The following is a 19,982-nucleotide window of genomic DNA, read 5'->3' as shown; positions in this document are numbered from 1 at the left end:
CGCTTGTGCAGAGGCAAGGGGTGGGGGTCAAACTTTGAGGAAAAAATGCACGGTATAAATCAAATATATACATGTTATTTGTAATATGCATAGATAAATGTAAAAGAAAAGGGTATATTACCAGCTGCCAATGATAATGGTAAAATTGATAAAACTGTAGTGGACCAAATTTCAACGCACAATGTACAAAAGTAGATTATTTTCCTTTCAATCTGGTGGTGATTTTCAATTCTAAAATTTAAAAAGCATCAAAATCCCAGGTTATGAAGTTAGGTGAAAGGTATATGAAAAATATTAACGTCATTGGAATAAACTACAATACCCAGGCGTGTCTGACCTGAACGGTGTCACTGACGTTTTCATAAAGCATGCTGGGTACGTTTTCTCTTTCTTTCCGGCTGGTACGCCATCATGTAAGCGAGTATTTTTGTGGTTTTTCAGAATGTACAATCCATCAAAAATCAGAATTAAATCATTACCATCAGGTTGTATAGTTGTGGATTTAGTTGGTGGGGTTCGTCGCTAATAACACAGTACCTCAATTTCTACATTTGAATTGATGAAAATTTGAATATTGCATTGTGCACGGGTCTCCTATCTGTCTTCTATGTACTGCCACGGAGCGAGGTTAGAAAGTTGATAGCCATTGACATTCTGTGTTTCTAAGATGTGTGTATTTTGTGCGTTAAGAGGTTTTTCTTGTGTCTATTTGGTGTGTTTTTGTTGTGGTAAGTGATTGCCTACTGTGTAGTGTTGGCCATCTATCCAGTGTGTAGGACTGTAAGCATCGGGGCCTACTGCGAGCCTCCTGCTTCCAGAAGACAGATTTCCAGCGGGTCTGGAATTTAACAGAAATTAGCCCAAAAGCACTTCCCCGTAGACTCCAATTTAATACCCGCTAAATGAAATGTATCCCGAAGATGTCATTCATGACTTGAATAGTTCAAGGTACGTTGTAAACAAACTAAACGTGCTGGATGGCTGGCTAGCCAACTTGGCCAAATAATGGCTTTTAATGAAGATTAGCTAACTACCAAATGTTACTTGTCGGTGCCTTATTTCTCTCCAACTAACTGCTAAATCTCAACATTGAATGGTGGTCATTGGTTACATATTTCGCTTTGCCTTTTCTCACAGTTAGTCTAACATGGGAGCGTACAAATATATGCAGGAGCTATGGCGCAAGAAGCAGTCCGACGTGATGCGCTTCCTCCTGCGCGTCCGTTGCTGGCAGTACCGTCAGCTCTCTGGTCTCCACCGTGCGCCTAGACCCACCAGACCCGATAAGGCCCGCAGACTAGGGTACAAGTGCAAACAAGGTGGGTGTCTGTTCCATTCAAATCTGTTGCATGCTTGTGCTTCATAGTTGATCGTTTCTCATGTCACCTTTGCTCTTCAAGTTTGCCACATGTCTGAGGCAGGGCATAAGATGCCAGATGCAATGGTGTGATAAGTTAAATATGTAAAGTGTTGTAGCCCTATTGATGTGATTAGGCAGTAATGGTATTCTGATCACTTGTTTGTGCTTTCATTAATACCTGTGAGTCACTTATCCGTTTATAAGTGTTTATTCACATTAAAGGTGGACCAAGTGGTTGTACCATTTATATTGTATTTTATTCTTTGACATGTTGCTGATCTCTTATGCCAGATTGTTATTTACATCATTGTTCTCTTCCTGACTTCTCTCCATATAACAGGCTACGTCATCTACCGTGTCCGCGTTCGCCGTGGAGGCCGCAAGCGCCCCGTGCCCAAGGGTGCCACCTACGGCAAGCCCGTCCACCATGGTGTCAACCAGATCAAGTTCGCCCGCAGCCTCCAGTCTACTGCTGAGGTAAGAGCTCCTGTACAGGTGCATCTCCCAAGTTGTGGTCTGATTCTCATCTCTCTCCCCAATGTTCTACTTGCTCACTTTGTTCTAGGACTTAAAGCATAGGATTGGCGTGAACTTGGGCTACAGTTAATTTTTCTATACAATTTTACTCTGTATGTATTTTAAATCCATGAGGGTAGTAAATGATTAGACACTTCGGGGAGGTTACTAAGAACTGCATAAGTATGTCACTGATCTGTCTTCATTTTAACAAATTTATGCTCATTTCCAAATCTACCATTCCCCCTGCTTCTCGGCACTTGTGCAGATATTAGTTCATAGGATAAGTACAAGTCATTTCATATTGGCCCCATTGCCCTCTGATAGGCATGTTGGAATTTGCCATTTTTTTTGCTTTGTTTCTTTTCTGAAACAAGGCTCATATTCCAAATGGTACCCCTTTCTTCAACACCAATAATGCATTCTCTCAATGTGGTTAATGATGCTAAACTTTTTTCCCCATCTTATCGACTATGGTGAAACCTGTCTGAAATAAGCCAATTTGTCTGAAACCACAGAAAATAATGCATCATTTGCAAAAGTTTATTGGTTGTATTTAACATTGTATTGGAAACTAAGTGAATAATATTCTCTTCACATTGGGTTTTGTGATTACTTTATCTTGTATATGCCTCACACTCAAATTAATGTGACATTGGCCAATGATTTCAACATTTCAGATCTTTCCCATGCAGTTTAGATTGAAGCACACAGCTAGAATTTCTCAACGCATGGTATATAGTGTGGATGAGGTAGACAGACTTGAAGGTGCTGTAAGTGGGGATAACAACCCTACCGCCCTGGGGGGCGTGGGCAGTCTTGGGTCAGCAGTGTCATCATTAGACCAGCCCCTGGTATAACGTTCTATCTGTTGAGTGGTTTGACCTGCTTTTATTGTGGTTGTGTAACATCTCTGCATATCAGTGATTTACATTTATACCTATGTTTCTGGATGTGACTTGTTTGGTCTTCGGTCTCCCCAACAGGAGCGTGCTGGCCGTCACTGTGGAGGCCTGAGGGTGCTGGCCTCCTACTGGGTAGGAGAGGACTCCACCTACAAGTTCTTCGAGGTGATCCTGATCGACACCTTCCACAAGACTATCAGACGCAACCCCGACACCCAATGGATCACCAGACCTGTGCACAAGCACAGGGAGATGCGTGGCCTGACGTCCGCGGGCAAGAAGAGCCGCGGCCTGGGCAAGGGCCACAAGTTCCACCTGACCATGGGTGGTTCCCGCCGGGCAGCCTGGAAGAGACGCAATACCCTGCAGCTGCACCGCTACCGCTAGAGGGTGTCTGTACATTTAAAGAAATAAACATATGCCTTTTTATGGTGACAAATTGTTGGTCTGATGTGTTGTATTTGTAAGGGCTATTCATTTTGGGTGTAAGCTGCTATTTGATACATATAGTGGTTAGTAACTATGATAAGCAACGTTGACATACTAGCGTTTTCACAAACTTGTGAAATGTGATTCATGAAAAGGCACCCTGTAAAAACAATTGACCAATATGACTGAGTGGAACAGATTTGAACCAGCATCTACAGTGCACACATGGATTTTTGTCATTACATTTACATTACATTTAAGTCATTTAGCAGACGCTCTTATCCAGAGCGACTTACAAACTGGTGCTTTCACCTTATGACATCCAGTGGAACAGCCACTTTACAATAGTGCATCTAGGTCTTTTAAGGGGGGGTGAGAAGGATTACTTTATCCTATCCTAGGTATTCCTTAAAGAGGTGGGGTTTCAGGTGTACAAATACACTATGTGTCAGTTTTCCTCCAAAAATGTGTTCTACATTGTAGAATAATAGTGAAGACATCAAAACTATGAAATAACACAATATGGAGTCATGTAGTAACCAACAAAGTGTTAAATCAAAATATATTGGAGATTCTTCCAAGTAGCCACCCTTTTGGCCTCGATGACAGCTTCGCAATAATCAAACCACTTAATGAAAGACTGGAAGTGGATTTTGCGTTATCCCAGAGCAGTCGAATCAAAGCCCAGAGCTGTAGCGAGTTGGACAGAGAGAGGGGGCATCATACCTTAGTGTTGGCGACATACATCCCAGTGGAGTTGAGTCTGTGTTTGATCTGTTGTCCGTTGTAAACCTGCAGGAGGTTCGTTGCCTCCGAACTCCACCTCCGTCAGCTGTTGGTACACTCAACACGATTCGGGGGTGCTACGGTCCTATAGATTCTCTTTAACACTGACTAATAATTAGCTGGTTGATGAGCTGAATCAAGTTGGAGTGAACCTACAGAAGGGTAGCATTCCAGGAACTGAAGATTCCTGATCTAGAGGTTAAAGAAGTGGGACAGCATCGGGAGGGTGGTTGGTTCAAGTCCCAGGTCAGAAGGGAAAATGTATAGTTGTCTTCTCTCATTGAATAAAATATATTTTTTGCTCAATTGACAGATGGGCTAAATGTCAGTTTAATTCATCTAAACTGGAAGAAATTTAACGTTTTAAGATAACGCCTTAATATCATAAATTGCTCAACGTTAAGCGCAGGTTTTCAGATAAATGGTAAAGTAACACGATGTGAAGCACTGCCCCCTTTCCCCTAACCTGTTGCACCACTACTCAGTTCAACGTAAAGACGCAAGCTTCAAAGACAACACTGTTTGAAAGGACTCAAGCTAGAGCAGCAAGGGTCTTGAGTTGGAGAACGATGTGGTTATTTATAGAACTTTCTCACATTTCTCCCTGCCTTTTTTAACCTTTATTTAACTGGGCAAGTCAGTTAATTAAGAACAAATTTTTAATTACAATGACGACGCCGGCCAATTGTGTGCTGCCCTATGGGACTTCCAAACCCATCAAGGCAGCTTGATACCGTGAGGTGGTGGTTTGCATGTCTGTCAGGCACTGAGTGAAGCAGGGAATCTATAAAGCTGTCGTATTTGAAGTGAACATCCATTGTCTGAGTTGTTGAAAAATCCTTGTTTTACTTATCTTCAAATTTGCTCCTCGTTATTGCGCTGACCTTGGTTGAAAAGGTAGACACCTTATTCTTGTTGAACAATATGACAAGTGGGAGATCTAGTGAAACAGCTCATGTCAGAGTCAGTTTGACCTGTTCTGGGACAGAGGGTGCTGATGGAGAAATCAGGAACGAGGGCAAAATGTAGATATCTGGGTGTAGGTCTGCATGTGCATTTGAAACACATGCAGCAAAGTAGATGTCACATGTAGCAAAGCACAGAAATCACAGATAATACACTAGTGTTTTCACATAGGTAACCAAGGAGGAAAATAATGAAGTTGTTTATCAGGACACTGAGCAGCTGGTTGACTTTACTGCAGCATCCTCTGGATATATTATTACCTACACCCAGATATCTACATTTTGCCCTCGTTCCTGAGTAAAGAACCAAGCTGTTACCTGTGTGTGTGTGTCATTCTGCATGTGTCTGCCCTCATGTTTCCTCCCCTCTCTGTGGCCTCTGCCTCACCTCTTGGACAGGAGGACAACTATTACATAATATATCCAGAGGATGCTGCAGTAAAGGGAGGAGGTGAGGCCCCTCGGAGTGTTGGTGTCGGGAAAATAACCTCTCACTCAATGTCAGCAAAACAAAAGAGATGATCGTGGACTTCAGGAAACATCAAAGGGAGCACCCCCATAGCCACATCAACTGGACAGCAGCGGTGAAGGTGGAAAGTTTTAAGTTCCTCGGTGTACATATCAACGACAAACTGAAACGGTCTACGCACACATGCAGTGTGGTGAAGAAGGCGCAATAGCAATCGCGCCTCTTCACCCTCAGAAGGCTGAAAAAATATGGCTTGTCACCGAAAATCCTCATTTAACTTTTACATGTGCACAATTGAGAGCATCCTGTTGGGCTGTATCGCCGCCTGGTAAGGCAACTGCACCGCCCACAACCACAGAGGGTGGTGCGTTCTGCACAACGCATCACCGGGGCCAAACTACCTGCCCTCCAGGACACCTACAACTCCCGATATCACAGGAAGGTAATCAAGGACAATAACCACCCGAGACACTACCTGTTCACCCCGCTTCCATCCAGAAGGCGAGGTCAGTACAGGTGCATCAAAGCTGGGATAGCCACACCCCACTTTGAACTGTGAAAAGTGTGTCAGTGGGTTACATTGGGCTTGTTCATGTTGCATGGTCCGGTGCCCGGGTGAGACCATTCCATTGGTCCTTAAGCGAAATCGCCAGGTCCCCGGGGAACCGGTCCATGCAAAACTAATCTACCCATTGACACCAGCGCTAGGCTAGGGAAGGAGGAGCCGCTGTCATGGGTCACATGGTAGCATAGCAGTTTGAGTCGAGAGCTCTAATCGAAACAGTCATCCAATGAATCTCTCTGGCAGAGGATAGCTTTCTGCTCCTTGCTATCGTTTCCTTCAAGAAAATACATATTTTGTATGCTATAGATATACATGGGCTTAGGCCTATCTTTAGCCTACAGAAAAAACAACTTCAGACGGACAGCTTTTTGGAGCGCACTACGGAAAGAAAAAGATACGGAATTCCGAACGTTCGATTCATTCTGAAGCGAAAAAATTGGCTACAATCTTTGGTTTGATTCTGGGCGTTTAAAAAAAAACGAATACATTTGAATTTATGTGATTAGTTTTGACATATGGTTGTAGTCAAATATCACGGTGCGAAATCAGTCTTATTGGCAACAGCTGTTGCGCTATAGATGTAATCTGCGGAACTAGTAGGCCTAAATGCGTTTGCCGACTATTTTCTGAACGCTTCAATTAATTGATCATAGTATCAACCAGCGACCGAAAAAGTTGCTGAAAACAAGCTAACACGTCATCAGACTTCAGGTTGCTAGAAGGGGATTTCATTCAGAGGACATGGAATCTACAAAAGCAGGTAAGATCATTTTATGCTCAGTAGATTTATAAAGATGTATTGGTAGGCCTATAGCATATTTTAGTGTCTACACAATAACTGTTTGTGACATTGCATCTTGATAGTGTTTAATTTGTTTTTTTTGTGACCTAGATGAATGTTACAACTTCAAGTCTACTTGTCAGTATACTGATTTTAAAGGGTTGCGTGATATTCTGAATCAAAACATAAGCTAATGGTTTGCAGTAACCTGCTCATTAATGTCCGATCTTTCTTACTGTAATCAGCCTTAATGAGTGTATTATTTCAGAATCAATAGACTGGGACAGTGTTGCAGGTCCCTTTTCTCACATGGACCGGTCGCTAGCCATGTGCGACTCTGTATACACTCTCTTTGATTGGTTGAGGAGCGCTGTGACGTACGCTCCCCTTGCGTCCTCTGGTTGGCGAAGAAGCGATGTGACGTTAACATTGCATAATTCTGCTAAAGATCCTGCCCTGGGAGCTGGTGTAAATACACGTGAAACTGCATGCAGTTATAGGGTTGCAGCAATGTAAACTGACCCATTTTTCATAGTTTGTTGGTGATGATGAATGACAAGTTTTTCATACAGTGATTGGCCAACATTTGCATATAGTTTACATATTGTTATTTTGACGCGTCAAATAGTGTCAATTATAACTTGGCTCATTGACGTATTTTCATCCAAAAATGAAATACTGCCCCTAGTGTTCCAAGAGGTTAACTTGCAAAGACCCAAACGGCGTACCATAGTTTTCTACCACTGGGTATTTCGAGAATGCCTGTTCCACGTGGGGGTGGGTTCCAATGACGCTACAAAAACGTCATCAATGAGCCAAGTTAATTATAGTTGTTCATTAGTCCAAAACGTTCACAACCTAATCAACTATCCATTATGTAAGTGACTCTTATATGGGATTGCTATAGTTTTCCTGCTTTATGAACCGTGAAAACCTGAGGTAAAGTTGGTTTTATATTCGGACACTCAACAGGCACTCAATAGACATTAGACAAAATTTCATTCAAATCGTAACTGGATTTTTTATTAAAAGCAAATGTTGTATGCTAGATATTTATAGAATAAACCATATCTATTTTTATGTTTCTGTGACAATCAATTAATTAGTTATTGGTTTTTACCATTTTAAAATCATCTTTCAAATACAATTTAAAGCTGTATAAATCAGTAACTAATTCACCATTTGTCACAATCATCAAACTAGATATAATTTATTCTATAAATGTCTAGCATACTTTTACAGCCTTTTTTTAAATACAAATTCCAGTTTTGATTTGATAGAAATACATAATCTATAAAATGCCATTTAAAGTGGTGTAAATCAATAACCTTTTCACTGATTATGACAAACATCAAACTAGGTAGGATTTATTCTATAACTGTCTAGTTTACAACCTTCAATTTGAGTAGAAATTCCAGTTTTGATTGGATGGAAATGCATAAAAGCTCAAATATTGCATTTTAAAGATGAAGAAATCAATAACTAATTCAGTGATTGTTGCAGAAAAAAGTTAAACTATGCATTTATTTGCAATAACTTTAAAGAAATATTAATTTCAAGTGGAAATTAGTTATTGATTTAATTAAACAGTTTTAAATGGCATTTTACACTGCTCAAAAAAATAAAGGGAAGACCAAAATAACACATCCTAGATCTGAATGAGTGAAATATTCTTATTAAATTCTTTCTTTACATAGTTGAATGTGCTGACAACAAAATCACACAAATTATCAATGGAAATCAAATTTATCAACCCATGGAGGTCTGGATTTGGAGTCACACTCAAAATTAAAGTGGAAAACCACACTACAGGCTGATCCAACTTTGATGTAATGTCCTTAAAACAAGTCAAAATTAGGCTCAGTAGTGTGTGTGGCCTCCACGTGCCTGTATGACCTCCCTACAACGCCTGGGCATGCTCCTGATGAGGTGGCGGATGGTCTGCTAAATGACTTAAATGTAAATGTAAATGGATCTCCTCCCAGACCTGGACTAAAGCATCCGCCAACTCCTGGACAGTCTGTGGTGCAACGTGGCGTTGGTGGATGGAGCGAGACATGATGTCCCAGATGTGCTCAATTGGATTCAGGTCTGGGGAACGGGCGGGCCAGTCCATAGCATCAATGCCTTCCTCTTGCAGGAACTGCTGACACACTCCAGCCACATGAAGTCTAGCATTGTCTTGCATTAGGAGGAACCCAGGGCCAACCGCACCAGCATATGGTCTCACAAGGGGTCTGAGGATCTCATCTCGGTACCTAATGGCAGTCTGGCGAGCACATGGAGGGCTGTGCGGCCCCCCCAAAGAAATGCCACCCCACACCATGACTGACCCACCGCCAAACCGGTCATGCTAGAGGATGTTGCAGGCAGCAGAACGTTCTCCACGGCGTCTCGAGACTCTGTCACGTCTGTCACGTGCTCAGTGTGAACCTGCTTTCATCTGTGAAGAGCACAGGGCGCCAGTGGCGAATTTGCCAATCTTGGTGTTCTCTGGCAAATGCCAAACGTCCTGCACAGTGTTGGGCTGTAAGCACAACCCCCACCTGTGGACATCGGGCCCTCATACCACCCTCATGGAGTCTGTTTCTGACCGTTTGAGCAGACACATGCACATTTGTGGCCTGCTGGAGGTAATTTTGCAGGGTTCTGGCAGTGCTCCTCCTTGCACAAAGGCGGAGGTAGCGGTCCTGCTGCTGGGTTGTTGCCCTCCTACGGCCTCCTCCACGTCTCCTGATGTACTGGCCTGTCTCCTGGTAGCGCCTCCATGCTCTGGACACTACGCTGACAGACACAGCAAACCTTCTTGCCACAGCTCGCATTGCTGTGCCATCCTGGATGAGCTGCACTACCTGAGCCACTTGTGTGGGTTGTAGACTCTGTCTCATGCTACCACTAGAGTGAAAGCACCGCCAGCATTCAAAAGTGACCAAAACATCAGCCAGGAAGCATAGGAACTGAGAAGTGGTCCGTGGTCACCACCTGCAGAACCACTCCTTTATTGGGGGTGTCTTGCTAATCGCATATAATTTCCACCTGTTGTCTATTCCATTTGCACAACAGCATGTGAAATGTCAATCAGTGTTGCTTCCTAAGTGGACAGTTTGATTTCACAGTGTGATTGACTTGGAGTTACATTGTGTTTAAGTGTTCCCTTTATTTTTTTGAGCAGTGTATATATTATTTATTTATTTAAGTCAACTGGAATTTTACCTCAAAACAAATGTTGTAAAGGTATGCTAGACATTTATAGAATAAATCATACATAGTTTGATGTTTCTGTGACACAGTGATTTAGTTATTGATTTTTAAATGGCTTTTGACGAATGTCCGAATGTGTTACTATAAAACCAACTTTACCTCGGTTGTTGAAAATAGGGCAGTTGTGCCTTTTGAGATTGTTTTAGAATTTTGCCTAAACTACTTCTGTAATGCAATTCGATCAACAAGGAACATGCAGACGACCAACTCATGAACACATCACATTAGGTTATACTTCCATTAGACCACATAACATTTGGCAGGCATTAATTGCAATCCGTCCATGTTGGCCCTGCCTCTTGATTGAATGATGATGAGCTTCCATCTTGAGCCGTGTGTGTGTTCAAACAAATCAAATTTTATTGGTCACATACACATGGTTAGCAGATGTTATTGGTCACATACACATGGTTAGCAGATGTTATTGGTCACATACACATGGTTAGCAGATGTTATTGGTCACATACACATGTTTAGCAGATGTTATTGGTCACATACACATGTTTAGTAGATGTTATTGGTCACATACACATGGTTAGCAGATGTTATTGCGAGTGTAGCGAAATGGTTGTGCTTCTAGTTCCGACAGTGCAGCAATATCTAACAATTCATCTAACAATTGCCGTGTAGCCAGGCTATTCTCCACACACCCTGCTGACAATATGTAACAGGAGCGTTATCTAACCAGAATGGAGGGAGAGAAACCAGGTCAGTCTGATCTGGAAAAGGGGGAATACAAAAACAAGGCTGTCTGACTGGGCGGGTGCTCAGCCTCTCTTCCTGGCTCAGAGCCACTAGCACCAGGGAATTATGTGTAGGCACTAGGCTACAAATATAAAATAGCCTCTTTATGCTATGGTTCAATCAGGATCAGATTTGGTTTCTATAGGAGAAACATGTGACATCAGTGTCACTTGATTGCTGTATGTGAATCAGGGAAACTGAGTGCTTGTAAAATGGGGGCTGTTAATGATAGTTTGGAGTGGGGTGGTTCTGATAGTTGTATTGAATAGGGGCAGCAGTATTTTATAGATGGAATAATTCAATGCTAAGAATAGTTTTGGACTGTACCATTTCCAGATCCTTCGGTCTGCAAAAATGTTCAGACACAAAATGTATTCAATTCCTTTCAAACACTCACTCTATTTATAAGATCATGTAAATGCATTGTTCTTTGTGTAACCTGAACCTCTGCTACCCCAGTAGGCAACCCTGTCCATAGAGATTTAATCCTGTCAAACTATTAGCCTAATCTTCATGTCTCTCTCTCCACTTAGGGGGTGTAATAGCCTACATCAGCTCCTCTAGCCCTGAGTCATGTCATAGTGACTCAAATGACTGCAGCTATAACTCCTCCCACAGCTGTCGCCAGGACAACGTGGTGAACAAGCCCCTAAACATGGCAGGCCTCACCCTCCCGCTGGCCCACACTATCGCAAAGACCGGACGCTCGGCCTCCACTGCAAAATGCGACATTACTAGTGAGTGGTTTCTCTGATGTGTAATAACTTGAATGTCTATTCAGTTACTATTTGCTTATCATTTGTGGATGAATAAAGTCTATGACATTTTAGTAGAGGTAATTCTTCAGTGGGTGCTGATGAGATGTTTTTGCAGAAATCAACGGCCTGATGCTGCTGTGTAAGGTGTGTGGAGACATTGCATCTGGATTCCACTATGGGGTTCATGCCTGTGAGGGCTGCAAGGTGAGAACACACACACACCTAATCAATGTTCCATCATGTTGTTCCTCAATATCATAGTTACGTGAGAGAGAGGGCATGGTGATATAATGGTATGGTAGCCTAACTGGGTCAAATCATCACAGCAGCCATCCTCATCGAACCCATACAGCTTTAAGTAGTTCTGCCTTATTTTTATCCACAGCCCCTAACTCTTTCCTCTCTTAATGACCTAGTTCTGCTGTCAGAGCACTGGGACAAGCAAAAGTCTCCCTGCCACCCTCTCCTCTAGCAGATCTAGATATTTTTTCTAACCTCTCTAGAATACAACCAAATTATGATAAATGCAATATTACGTATTGGATCATGAAAATATACAGCTTTTAAAAATGGTCTAATGGTGAATCGGATATACTCTGTATTCATATCCAAAAGAAAAACAACGATCTTGCTACAATACATTTTAACATTATTTTTTATTTTTACCTTTATTTAACTAGGCATGTCAGTTAAGAACAAAAATTCTTATTTTCAATGTCGGCCTAGAACGACAGATTTTTACCATGTCGGCTCGGGATTCGATCTTGCAACCTTTTGGTTACTAGTCCGACTCTCTAACCACGAGGCTACCCTGTCGCCCCAAGTTAGCAAAAATAGATAAGATCTTGCTGCCATGGAAAGGAAAATACCTGTTTATTTGTGGAAAAATCACCCTGATTACCTCTTTAGTCATATCCCAGTTTACTATTTGCTTATGGCCTTACCTACACCTAGAGATTTGTTTTTCAAATTATATGAGGAAAATATATTCCATTTTATTTGGAACGGCAAGCCAGACTAAATTAAACTGGCCTATTTATATAATGAATATGATTTCGGAGGGCAGAAATGATTAAAGCATTAGACCTCTCACTAAAGGCTTCAGTCATACAAAAGTTGTACTTAAATCCGAACTGGTTCTATAGCAGATTAGTATGAATGTTTCACCCATGTTCTAGAATGGCCCTTTTCCCTTTATTCTGATTACAACATCTCACTTTCGGTTATTTGAAAATGAAATCATCTCCAAAATATTGCTATTTTTAAAACAAGCCATAGAAAGTTAGTTGAAATTTCTTCCGAAGTCATAAAATGTCTATCTAGTCATTTGTTAAGCTAACAAGCTAGTAAGAGGTTGCATAGCAAGAGCATCAACTTCCTGGTAGGCAGGTGAGGCGCTAGTACACTCAACTGAAATGATAGTTTTAGTGTACTGTAAACAAACTAACTAATAGTATGTAGTATATAATCATTAAGTATGTATTATACAGTATGTTAGTATGGGTATTTTAACACAGCTATAGTCAATTGATCAATAATATAATAATACTCTTAGCAAAAAATGTTTATCTTTAATTTATAATCTGTAGAAGAGAAAGGTTCATAACTTTTGTGAAACATCACAGCACAGTTGAAAAATATATGGCAAATATAAATCAAAAAGTGATGTTCTTCAGAGAAAGATGGGAGGGTTTGAGTGGAGCTGAAGGACGGGACTAAAAACAAACAATATATAACTATTGTAAAATATACAGTGTCTGTAAAATGTGTATAGGATGTATAAGCTAAAAGTAGAAGCTTAAGTATTGTTTTCCATTAGTTTACTCCTATTAGGGGTGGTAGGGTTTGGGGAAAATAACCGAAAAAAATATATATATATACACACACAAAATAAATGATTTATTTACAAAATAATAAATATGGAGGATTGGAAATGATGCAGACAATTACATTGATGGAAGCCACAACCAATCTGCAATATTACAGCTGATCTACCCACTAAAAAAACACATGAACTCCCCTTCTACCTCTAAAGCTGAGAGGCGTCATGCACCCTAATACACTCTGTTTTAGGGGGCTCGTTTTTCTATGGCCAAATTTGATATCAAATAATGAATTATTCATATAAATAATATCTTCTAGATTTCAGCATACAAATCGACAAAGTGCAAAACCCCCTTAACACAGATGTAACTCTAGAAAAAGGCCCACTTATAAAACATTTATGAAAACTCTGACTTAACCAGTGTGTCCGTCTGTCTGTCTGTAGGGTTTCTTCCAGCAGAACATCCAGCAGAACATCCAGTATAAGAAGTGCCTGAAGAACGAGAGCTGTGCCATCATGAGGATCAACAGGAACCGCTGCCAGCAGTGTCGCTTCAAGAAGTGTCTGCTTGTCGGCATGTCCAAGGACTGTATGTTTCTATTACCTTATATAACTACATCCCCTCTTCAGTTACAATAATACATGGTGTATTACCGCTATTGTTGGTTGTCATGGGTTAGATAAATATATGATTGAGAAAGAAGTAGATGAAGAAAAGAGTTGGTTTGATAATTTCAAACAGGGATTTACAGTATTTGATTATCCGTAGACAAGCATATATTTTGGCAAGGACCCTTTCTAAATGTTCTCTCCTCCTTAGCTGTGCGTTTCGGCCGCATCCCAAAGCGTGAGAAGCAGCGCATGCTGTTAGAGATGCAGAGTGCCGTGAACAACATGACGAACAACAGTCAGCTACACAGCCAGGTCCACTGCAACACACCCTTCCCCCTGGCCAATCCGCTTCAGTCGCCAGCCTGCCCCGTGGAGCCCCGCCCCCAATATGTTGATTCTGGCCTAGGCTCCGTCCCCTCCACCTCTCCCGCCGCTTCCCCCAGGTCCAACCAATCTGAGGAGACCAGCTCTAACCGCGAGCCTGCGGTCACCAAGAATAAAAGCCCCAGCCCTAACTCTGTGTCTCCATCGAGTGCTTCAGACTGCGGGTCAGAGGAGGTGATTGGCTCGGTGACCCGGGCCCACCAGGAGACCTTAATTTACAACCAGGAGCAAGGTAGCCCCTCCCCCCAGTCCCAGGCCTACGCCCAGCTGACCTCCCCGGGGGCGGAGCAACATGTCAGTGACACTGGAAAGAGGCTAGACGAGAGGAACCGGAACCAACAGGAGGACAGGAACCAGCAGATTAAGAACCAGAACCACCAAAATAACCTGGCCTCATTCACAGCCGCTCAGGCCCATTACCAGGCTCAGGAGAGGCCCACCAACACTGGGCCTCAGGGTACTGACAGCCACCATCGCCAGGAGGACCACACCACCAGCCTTAGCGAGAACTACTGCCCCTACAGCAGGGACAGACTGCCCACCTGCTCCCCTAGTGGCCACTGCCCATCCTACGCCCAACATGGTCTGAGAGGAGGCAACAACAGCACTAGCCAGGCCACCTCCAATTCCCATGGAGGATTCAGTGGACTACTGTGGAACAGGGGCAACAGGATGCATCTGGTGAGTCCAAGATAAACACATGGAGAAGGAGTGTATGATATATTATAATTAATTTAATATACATGTTATGATTTGTCATATAATGATCAACTAGATTTATATAACACTTTATTCTCAAAGCACTTGAGAAAGCAGTGTTGATGCATTTGACATCAAATAAGAGTCTAAGAGTCGATCCCTGTGGAACACCACAGTTGATCTCTAGAGGGGGCGTGTTCACACCTTTTAGATTGGGTTAACAAAACACATTGTATTTGGGTTACTCGCCTTATCTACCATTTAATAAGTATGTGAATGATATGTCGCGTATGCCTCCTCCTAACCCAAGTCCTTCTTTCCCTTCTCTCTCCGTCCTCAGCTGTGTCCCATGAACACGTCTCCCCATGTGAACCCCCATAATTCAGGCCATGGGATCTGGGAGGAGTTCAGCCACAGTTTCACCCCAGCTGTCAGGGAGGTGGTGGAATTTGCCAAGCGGATCCCAGGCTTCAGAGACTTCTCCCAACATGACCAGGTCAGCCTGCTCAAGGCTGGTACCTTTGAGGTAAAGACCACCCTCAGAACACTCACTTACAATCTTTTATTGTATTCTCTTCTCTACCCCTTTGTCTCACGTGTATGTAAATGAAAACAGTAAAAAAAAAAAAACTGATAAAGGCTATCATTGAAATGCAGTTGATCCACCCAGACTTACTTAGTGTCTGCTGTCACTTCACCCAGACTTACCCAGCGTCTGCAGACACTTCACCCGGACTTACCCAGCGTCTGCAGACACTTCACCCGGACTTACCCAGCGTCTGCAGACACTTCACCCGGACTTACCCAGCGTCTGCAGTCACTTCACCCAGACTTACCCAGCGTCTGCAGACACTTCACCCAGACTTACCCAGCGTCTGCAGTCACTTCACCCAGACTTACCCAGCGTCTGCAGACACTTCACCCAGACTTACCCAGCGTCTGCAGACACTTCACCCAGACTTACCCAGCGTCTGCAGTCACTTCACCCAGACTTATCCCAGTGTCTGCTGTCACTTCACCAGGTGCTAGTGGTTCGCTTTGCGTCCCTGTTTGACGTGAAAGACCGCATAGTGACGTTTCTGGGTGGTAACAAGTACAGCGTGGAGACGTTACAAGCCATGGGCGCCGGCGACTTCTTGACCTCCATGATGGACTTCAGCGACAAGCTGATGGGGCTCAGCCTCAGCGAGGAGGAAATGAGCCTGTTCACCGCTGTCGTCCTCATCTCTGCCGGTATGCTCACGAACTGTGACATTGTGACCCCACTCACAGGATTCGCACTTCCTGTCCCTTTTTATATAGACTTTCTTATAGGTCCCATAAAAACTGACTTAATACTGTGAGTTGTTATGGTGCTGTGTAGGGCTTCCTACCAAGAGAGTAGTGTAACTATCTATGTTTGTTGTGTTGGAAAGCATGCATTGTATTATAGTGAGTGTTTCCTTACATCTTCTATCCATATCAGTTGGTCGAGCTTCATGTCATAGAGACATACAGGATGCATGGTGATCAGAGAAAAGTATAGGAACCAAGTCTAATAACGTTCTACTGTGTTTTTTGTGTTCTAGATCGCTCAGGGATTGAGAACATAAACTCTGTGGAGGCTCTTCAGGGGACTCTGATCCGGCACCTGAGGGGCCTCATCACTAAGAACCACCCTAACGAGTCGGCCATATTCACCAAGCTGCTCCTCAGACTGCCCGACCTCCGCTCCCTCAATAACATGCACTCTGAGCAGCTGCTGGCCTTCAAGGTCCATCCCTAGACCAGAACTAAGGTCAGAACCTGGGGTGTATTCATTAGGCACCAAATGGAAGAACATTTACTGAAATGGGGAGGTACTACCTGAACTTGTCCAATAAGAAATGCTTGTCGTTGTCGTCGTCCCACCCCCCATTGCAAAACCTTTTGCTAAGGTGTACCCTAATGAATATGACCATGGACACTGGGCCTGAGGACCACAAAGCCCATTTATCCACCCACCCTGACACACCTCGACCAGCTATCCCAATGAACTATGAACCCTGACCTCCCAAGAGAACCCTCTTATTCTGCCACTCACTTCACATGATCTTTTTCCCTCACAAACAAGTTGAACTAGTGGGCAAATGTGTCATGGTTACAGGGGAGGGAGGCTTAAGTCTTAAGTTATTGTACTGTGAGGCTAAAAGGCCTTTATTGTTGAAGTAATAACCATGAACGTTCAGACGCAAGCAGAAGATGAATGTGTAATGTTTCTTTGTCTTGTTTCTGTGTGTGCAGGACACATTTGCGACTGTACAACTCTTCTTAGAGAATAACCTTTTATTAACATTGTAATGTGCATTTTTGCATAATTTGTGCAATATGATATGTGACTGACTATTTAGACTTTTTGTTTAGCTTTTCTACAGCAGGCTCCCTAATCCTGTTCCTGACGAGCTAACCTCCTGTAGGTTTTTATTGACGCTGGGTCAATTGTGCACCGCCCTATGGGACTCCCAATCTCGGCTGGTTGTGATATAGCCTGGATTCGATCCAGGGTGTCTGTAGTGACACCTCTAGCACTGAGATGCAGTGCCTTAGACCGCTGCGCCACTCCAACCCTATTCCCGGAGAGATACCCTCCTTTAGGTTTTAACTCCAACCCTGTTCCCGGAGAGATACCCTCCTTTAGGTTTTAACTCCAACCCTGTTCCCGGAGAGATACCCTCCTGTAGGTTTTAACTCCAACCCTGTTCCCGGAGAGATACCCTCCTGTAGGTTTTAACTCCAACCCTGTTCCCGGAGAGATACTCTCCTGTAGGTTTTCGCTCCAACCCTGTTCCCGGAGAGATACCCTCCTGTAGGTTTTCGCTCCAACCCTTATCTAGCACACTTGATTCTAACAATTAGCTGGTTGATAAACTGAATCAGGTTAGGTCCAACTGGGGTTGGTGTTAGAACCTACAGGAAGCTAGTTCTCCAAGAACAGGATTAGAGAGCCCCGTTCTACACCTTGGGTGTATGTATGTGGTTTATTTAGGCAGACGAATCCAAAAGGATGTTGTGCTTACTGCCTAAAGAGAGGGTGATTCTAAAGGGGGTTAGGGCTAGTTAAACTCAACCCTTCTAGTTCAAAGTAAACTGACAATGACAATGAATGACCACAGAGAAGTGTTAAGTCTCCTTTCTAAACTGTGTTGAGACAAGGGGAATGTGGTAAAAGCATAGGTAGACCTATGTAATCAGGGTAAACACTGCTACTTCACATCTGTCTTGGTGTGGCCTTAGCTAGTCACCTGAGGAAGAGCCTTGAATGTCTTTATTTGTTGTTGAGAGGAATCTCTTATTTCAAGCTTAGTTTGAGTTGATGGTGCAGCAGTTGTATGTGTGTATATCACAGACAGTTGGTGGCACCTTAATTGGGGAGGATGGCCATGTGTTTGATGCCATTCCATTCGCTCCCGTTCCGGACATTATTGTGAACTGTCCTCCCCTCAGCAACATCCTTTGGTGTATATGTTTTACACGCTATCATTTTCCAGAGGGGGTTATGTTGTAAATCATGAAATGTTCTTGTAGGTAATGATGTTGGGCTATGAACTAACTGAAGTCCATCATTGACAGACGTGTTCCCGTCACTTAATCATAGTGTATTGTGATAGACCTCCCATTTGAAGAATAGGGGAGCAAACAGACAGGAAGTCAAATACATGGAGGTTATTCGAACTGCCAAAGGTTAACGTTGCTAACCAGTATAACCTATCAACACATCTCCACTTGGAGACATTTGAGTTATTTCCATGTCAAAAGGAGACATTTTTTATTTTACACTTGTTATACCCATAGCATATTTTACACTTGTTATACCCATTTCATATTTTACACTTGTTATACCCATTTCATATTTTTCATTTTGGTGCAAATTGTTAAATCAAAACATGCAGTTTGATTTTACAGGTGAAAACTGTACTTTGATTGCTAATTATGCATTTAATTTGTTTACTGTAAAAATGTTGTTTTGTGCGCACATACTTGATATCGTGTCTTCGAAGCCCATTCAGGCTGGGCACCAACTGGTGTACGACTGATTTGTTTTTCTTTCTATCATTACACATAAACACATGGAGGCTATGCAGACTTGTGTCATGTTGCTGTAGGGTCGGTGGTTGTGAGAAGGGAGAGAAACATTGTAGGAATGTTTTTGTCATTCAGTTGGACTCTTATACATACCACTGTCTGAAATGTTTCAACAGAGGACCACAACTTGAATAGATTGATGCTTTTGTCCTCTACAATACTTTTTCAAATCTGTACACACAGACTACAGATATAGCCATGACGTAATGTACATAGGTGGATTCTACTCAAATACAGTATGATTGTAAATAACAGCAAGAGTCTGCACGGCCTGTAATCAATTGACTTGCAGGAATTCCCGTTATTAGGTTGATTGATTTCAGACCGCTAATTTCTCTTCTACCAACTCGCCTGCTCTTCATCTTCAGTGCTTCTGTTCTGTCAATCATGTGTGCATCATTTCATCGCTGACCTGCCCTGTGGTCTGTCAGTCTGTTTTCTCCTCTCTGAAAGCATTGCTATATGTATGTATGTATGTGTTGTCATTCCTTTGCAGTGGATTTTTCTCCACAGTCCAAGAATGATCAGGAAACTTTAAGAAGCAATAACAGACAACATTTACTCAGGTTGAATCTCAATGCTATTTAGAAATCAACTTGACAAGCGTGAGTCCTTCACAGATCCAGTTCTGTTGACTTTCACTTGAGCTTGATTCTTAGAAGTTCTATTCAGGACACACACTCAACCATTATTTAATTGAAAAATAGTTTTGGGTTTGTTCAACTTTCAGCAGGGAGAGAAAGACATTACTGGAAACATTAGATACTGTCGGAAGTTTATGTACACTTATGTTGGAGTCATTAAAACTAGTTTTTCAACCAC

The 19,982-nt window shown here is 42.6% G+C and overlaps 2 protein-coding genes and 1 non-coding gene across 3 annotated transcripts; all 3 read left to right on the top strand.

Annotated features, from left to right (window-relative positions):
- The first annotated feature begins 354 nt into the window (after positions 1–354).
- On the top strand, positions 355–3,222 carry LOC115131437 (large ribosomal subunit protein eL15-like). The gene is made up of 4 exons (XM_029663172.1): positions 355–413; positions 1,138–1,319; positions 1,701–1,837; positions 2,863–3,222. The coding sequence occupies exons 2-4, from the start codon at positions 1,148–1,150 to the stop codon at positions 3,166–3,168; spliced, it is 615 nt and encodes a 204-aa protein (XP_029519032.1). The 5' UTR covers positions 355–413; positions 1,138–1,147; the 3' UTR covers positions 3,169–3,222.
- On the top strand, positions 2,306–2,395 carry LOC115132897 (small nucleolar SNORD12/SNORD106). Its single transcript, XR_003864153.1, has one exon. It is a non-coding gene; the product is annotated as a small nucleolar SNORD12/SNORD106 (small nucleolar RNA).
- Positions 3,223–6,111: 2,889 nt separating the features above from the next.
- On the top strand, positions 6,112–19,982 carry LOC115131434 (nuclear receptor subfamily 1 group D member 2-like). The gene is made up of 8 exons (XM_029663157.2): positions 6,112–6,755; positions 11,315–11,518; positions 11,655–11,743; positions 13,809–13,953; positions 14,185–15,041; positions 15,400–15,585; positions 16,082–16,292; positions 16,628–19,982. Exons 1-8 carry the CDS (start codon positions 6,737–6,739, stop codon positions 16,822–16,824), a joined length of 1,908 nt encoding a protein of 635 aa, XP_029519017.2. The 5' UTR covers positions 6,112–6,736; the 3' UTR covers positions 16,825–19,982.

This window comes from Oncorhynchus nerka, linkage group LG7, assembly GCF_034236695.1.
Source record: "Oncorhynchus nerka isolate Pitt River linkage group LG7, Oner_Uvic_2.0, whole genome shotgun sequence".
Taxonomy (NCBI): domain Eukaryota; kingdom Metazoa; phylum Chordata; class Actinopteri; order Salmoniformes; family Salmonidae; genus Oncorhynchus; species Oncorhynchus nerka.
Note: the sequence above shows the minus strand (reverse complement) of the source record. Positions and strands in the feature narration are given on the sequence as shown.

Coding starts and splice junctions, on each gene's coding strand:
- LOC115131437 (XM_029663172.1), top strand. CDS start 1,148: ATGGGAGCGTACAAATATATGCAGGAGCTATGGCGCAAGAAGCAGTCC. Junction 1,320..1,700: donor AGGGTACAAGTGCAAACAAG/GTGGGTGTCTGT, acceptor TCCATATAACAG/GCTACGTCATCTACCGTGTC. Junction 1,838..2,862: donor GCCTCCAGTCTACTGCTGAG/GTAAGAGCTCCT, acceptor TCTCCCCAACAG/GAGCGTGCTGGCCGTCACTG.
- LOC115131434 (XM_029663157.2), top strand. Junction 15,042..15,399: donor GGGGCAACAGGATGCATCTG/GTGAGTCCAAGA, acceptor CTCCGTCCTCAG/CTGTGTCCCATGAACACGTC. Junction 16,293..16,627: donor TGTCGTCCTCATCTCTGCCG/GTATGCTCACGA, acceptor TTTGTGTTCTAG/ATCGCTCAGGGATTGAGAAC.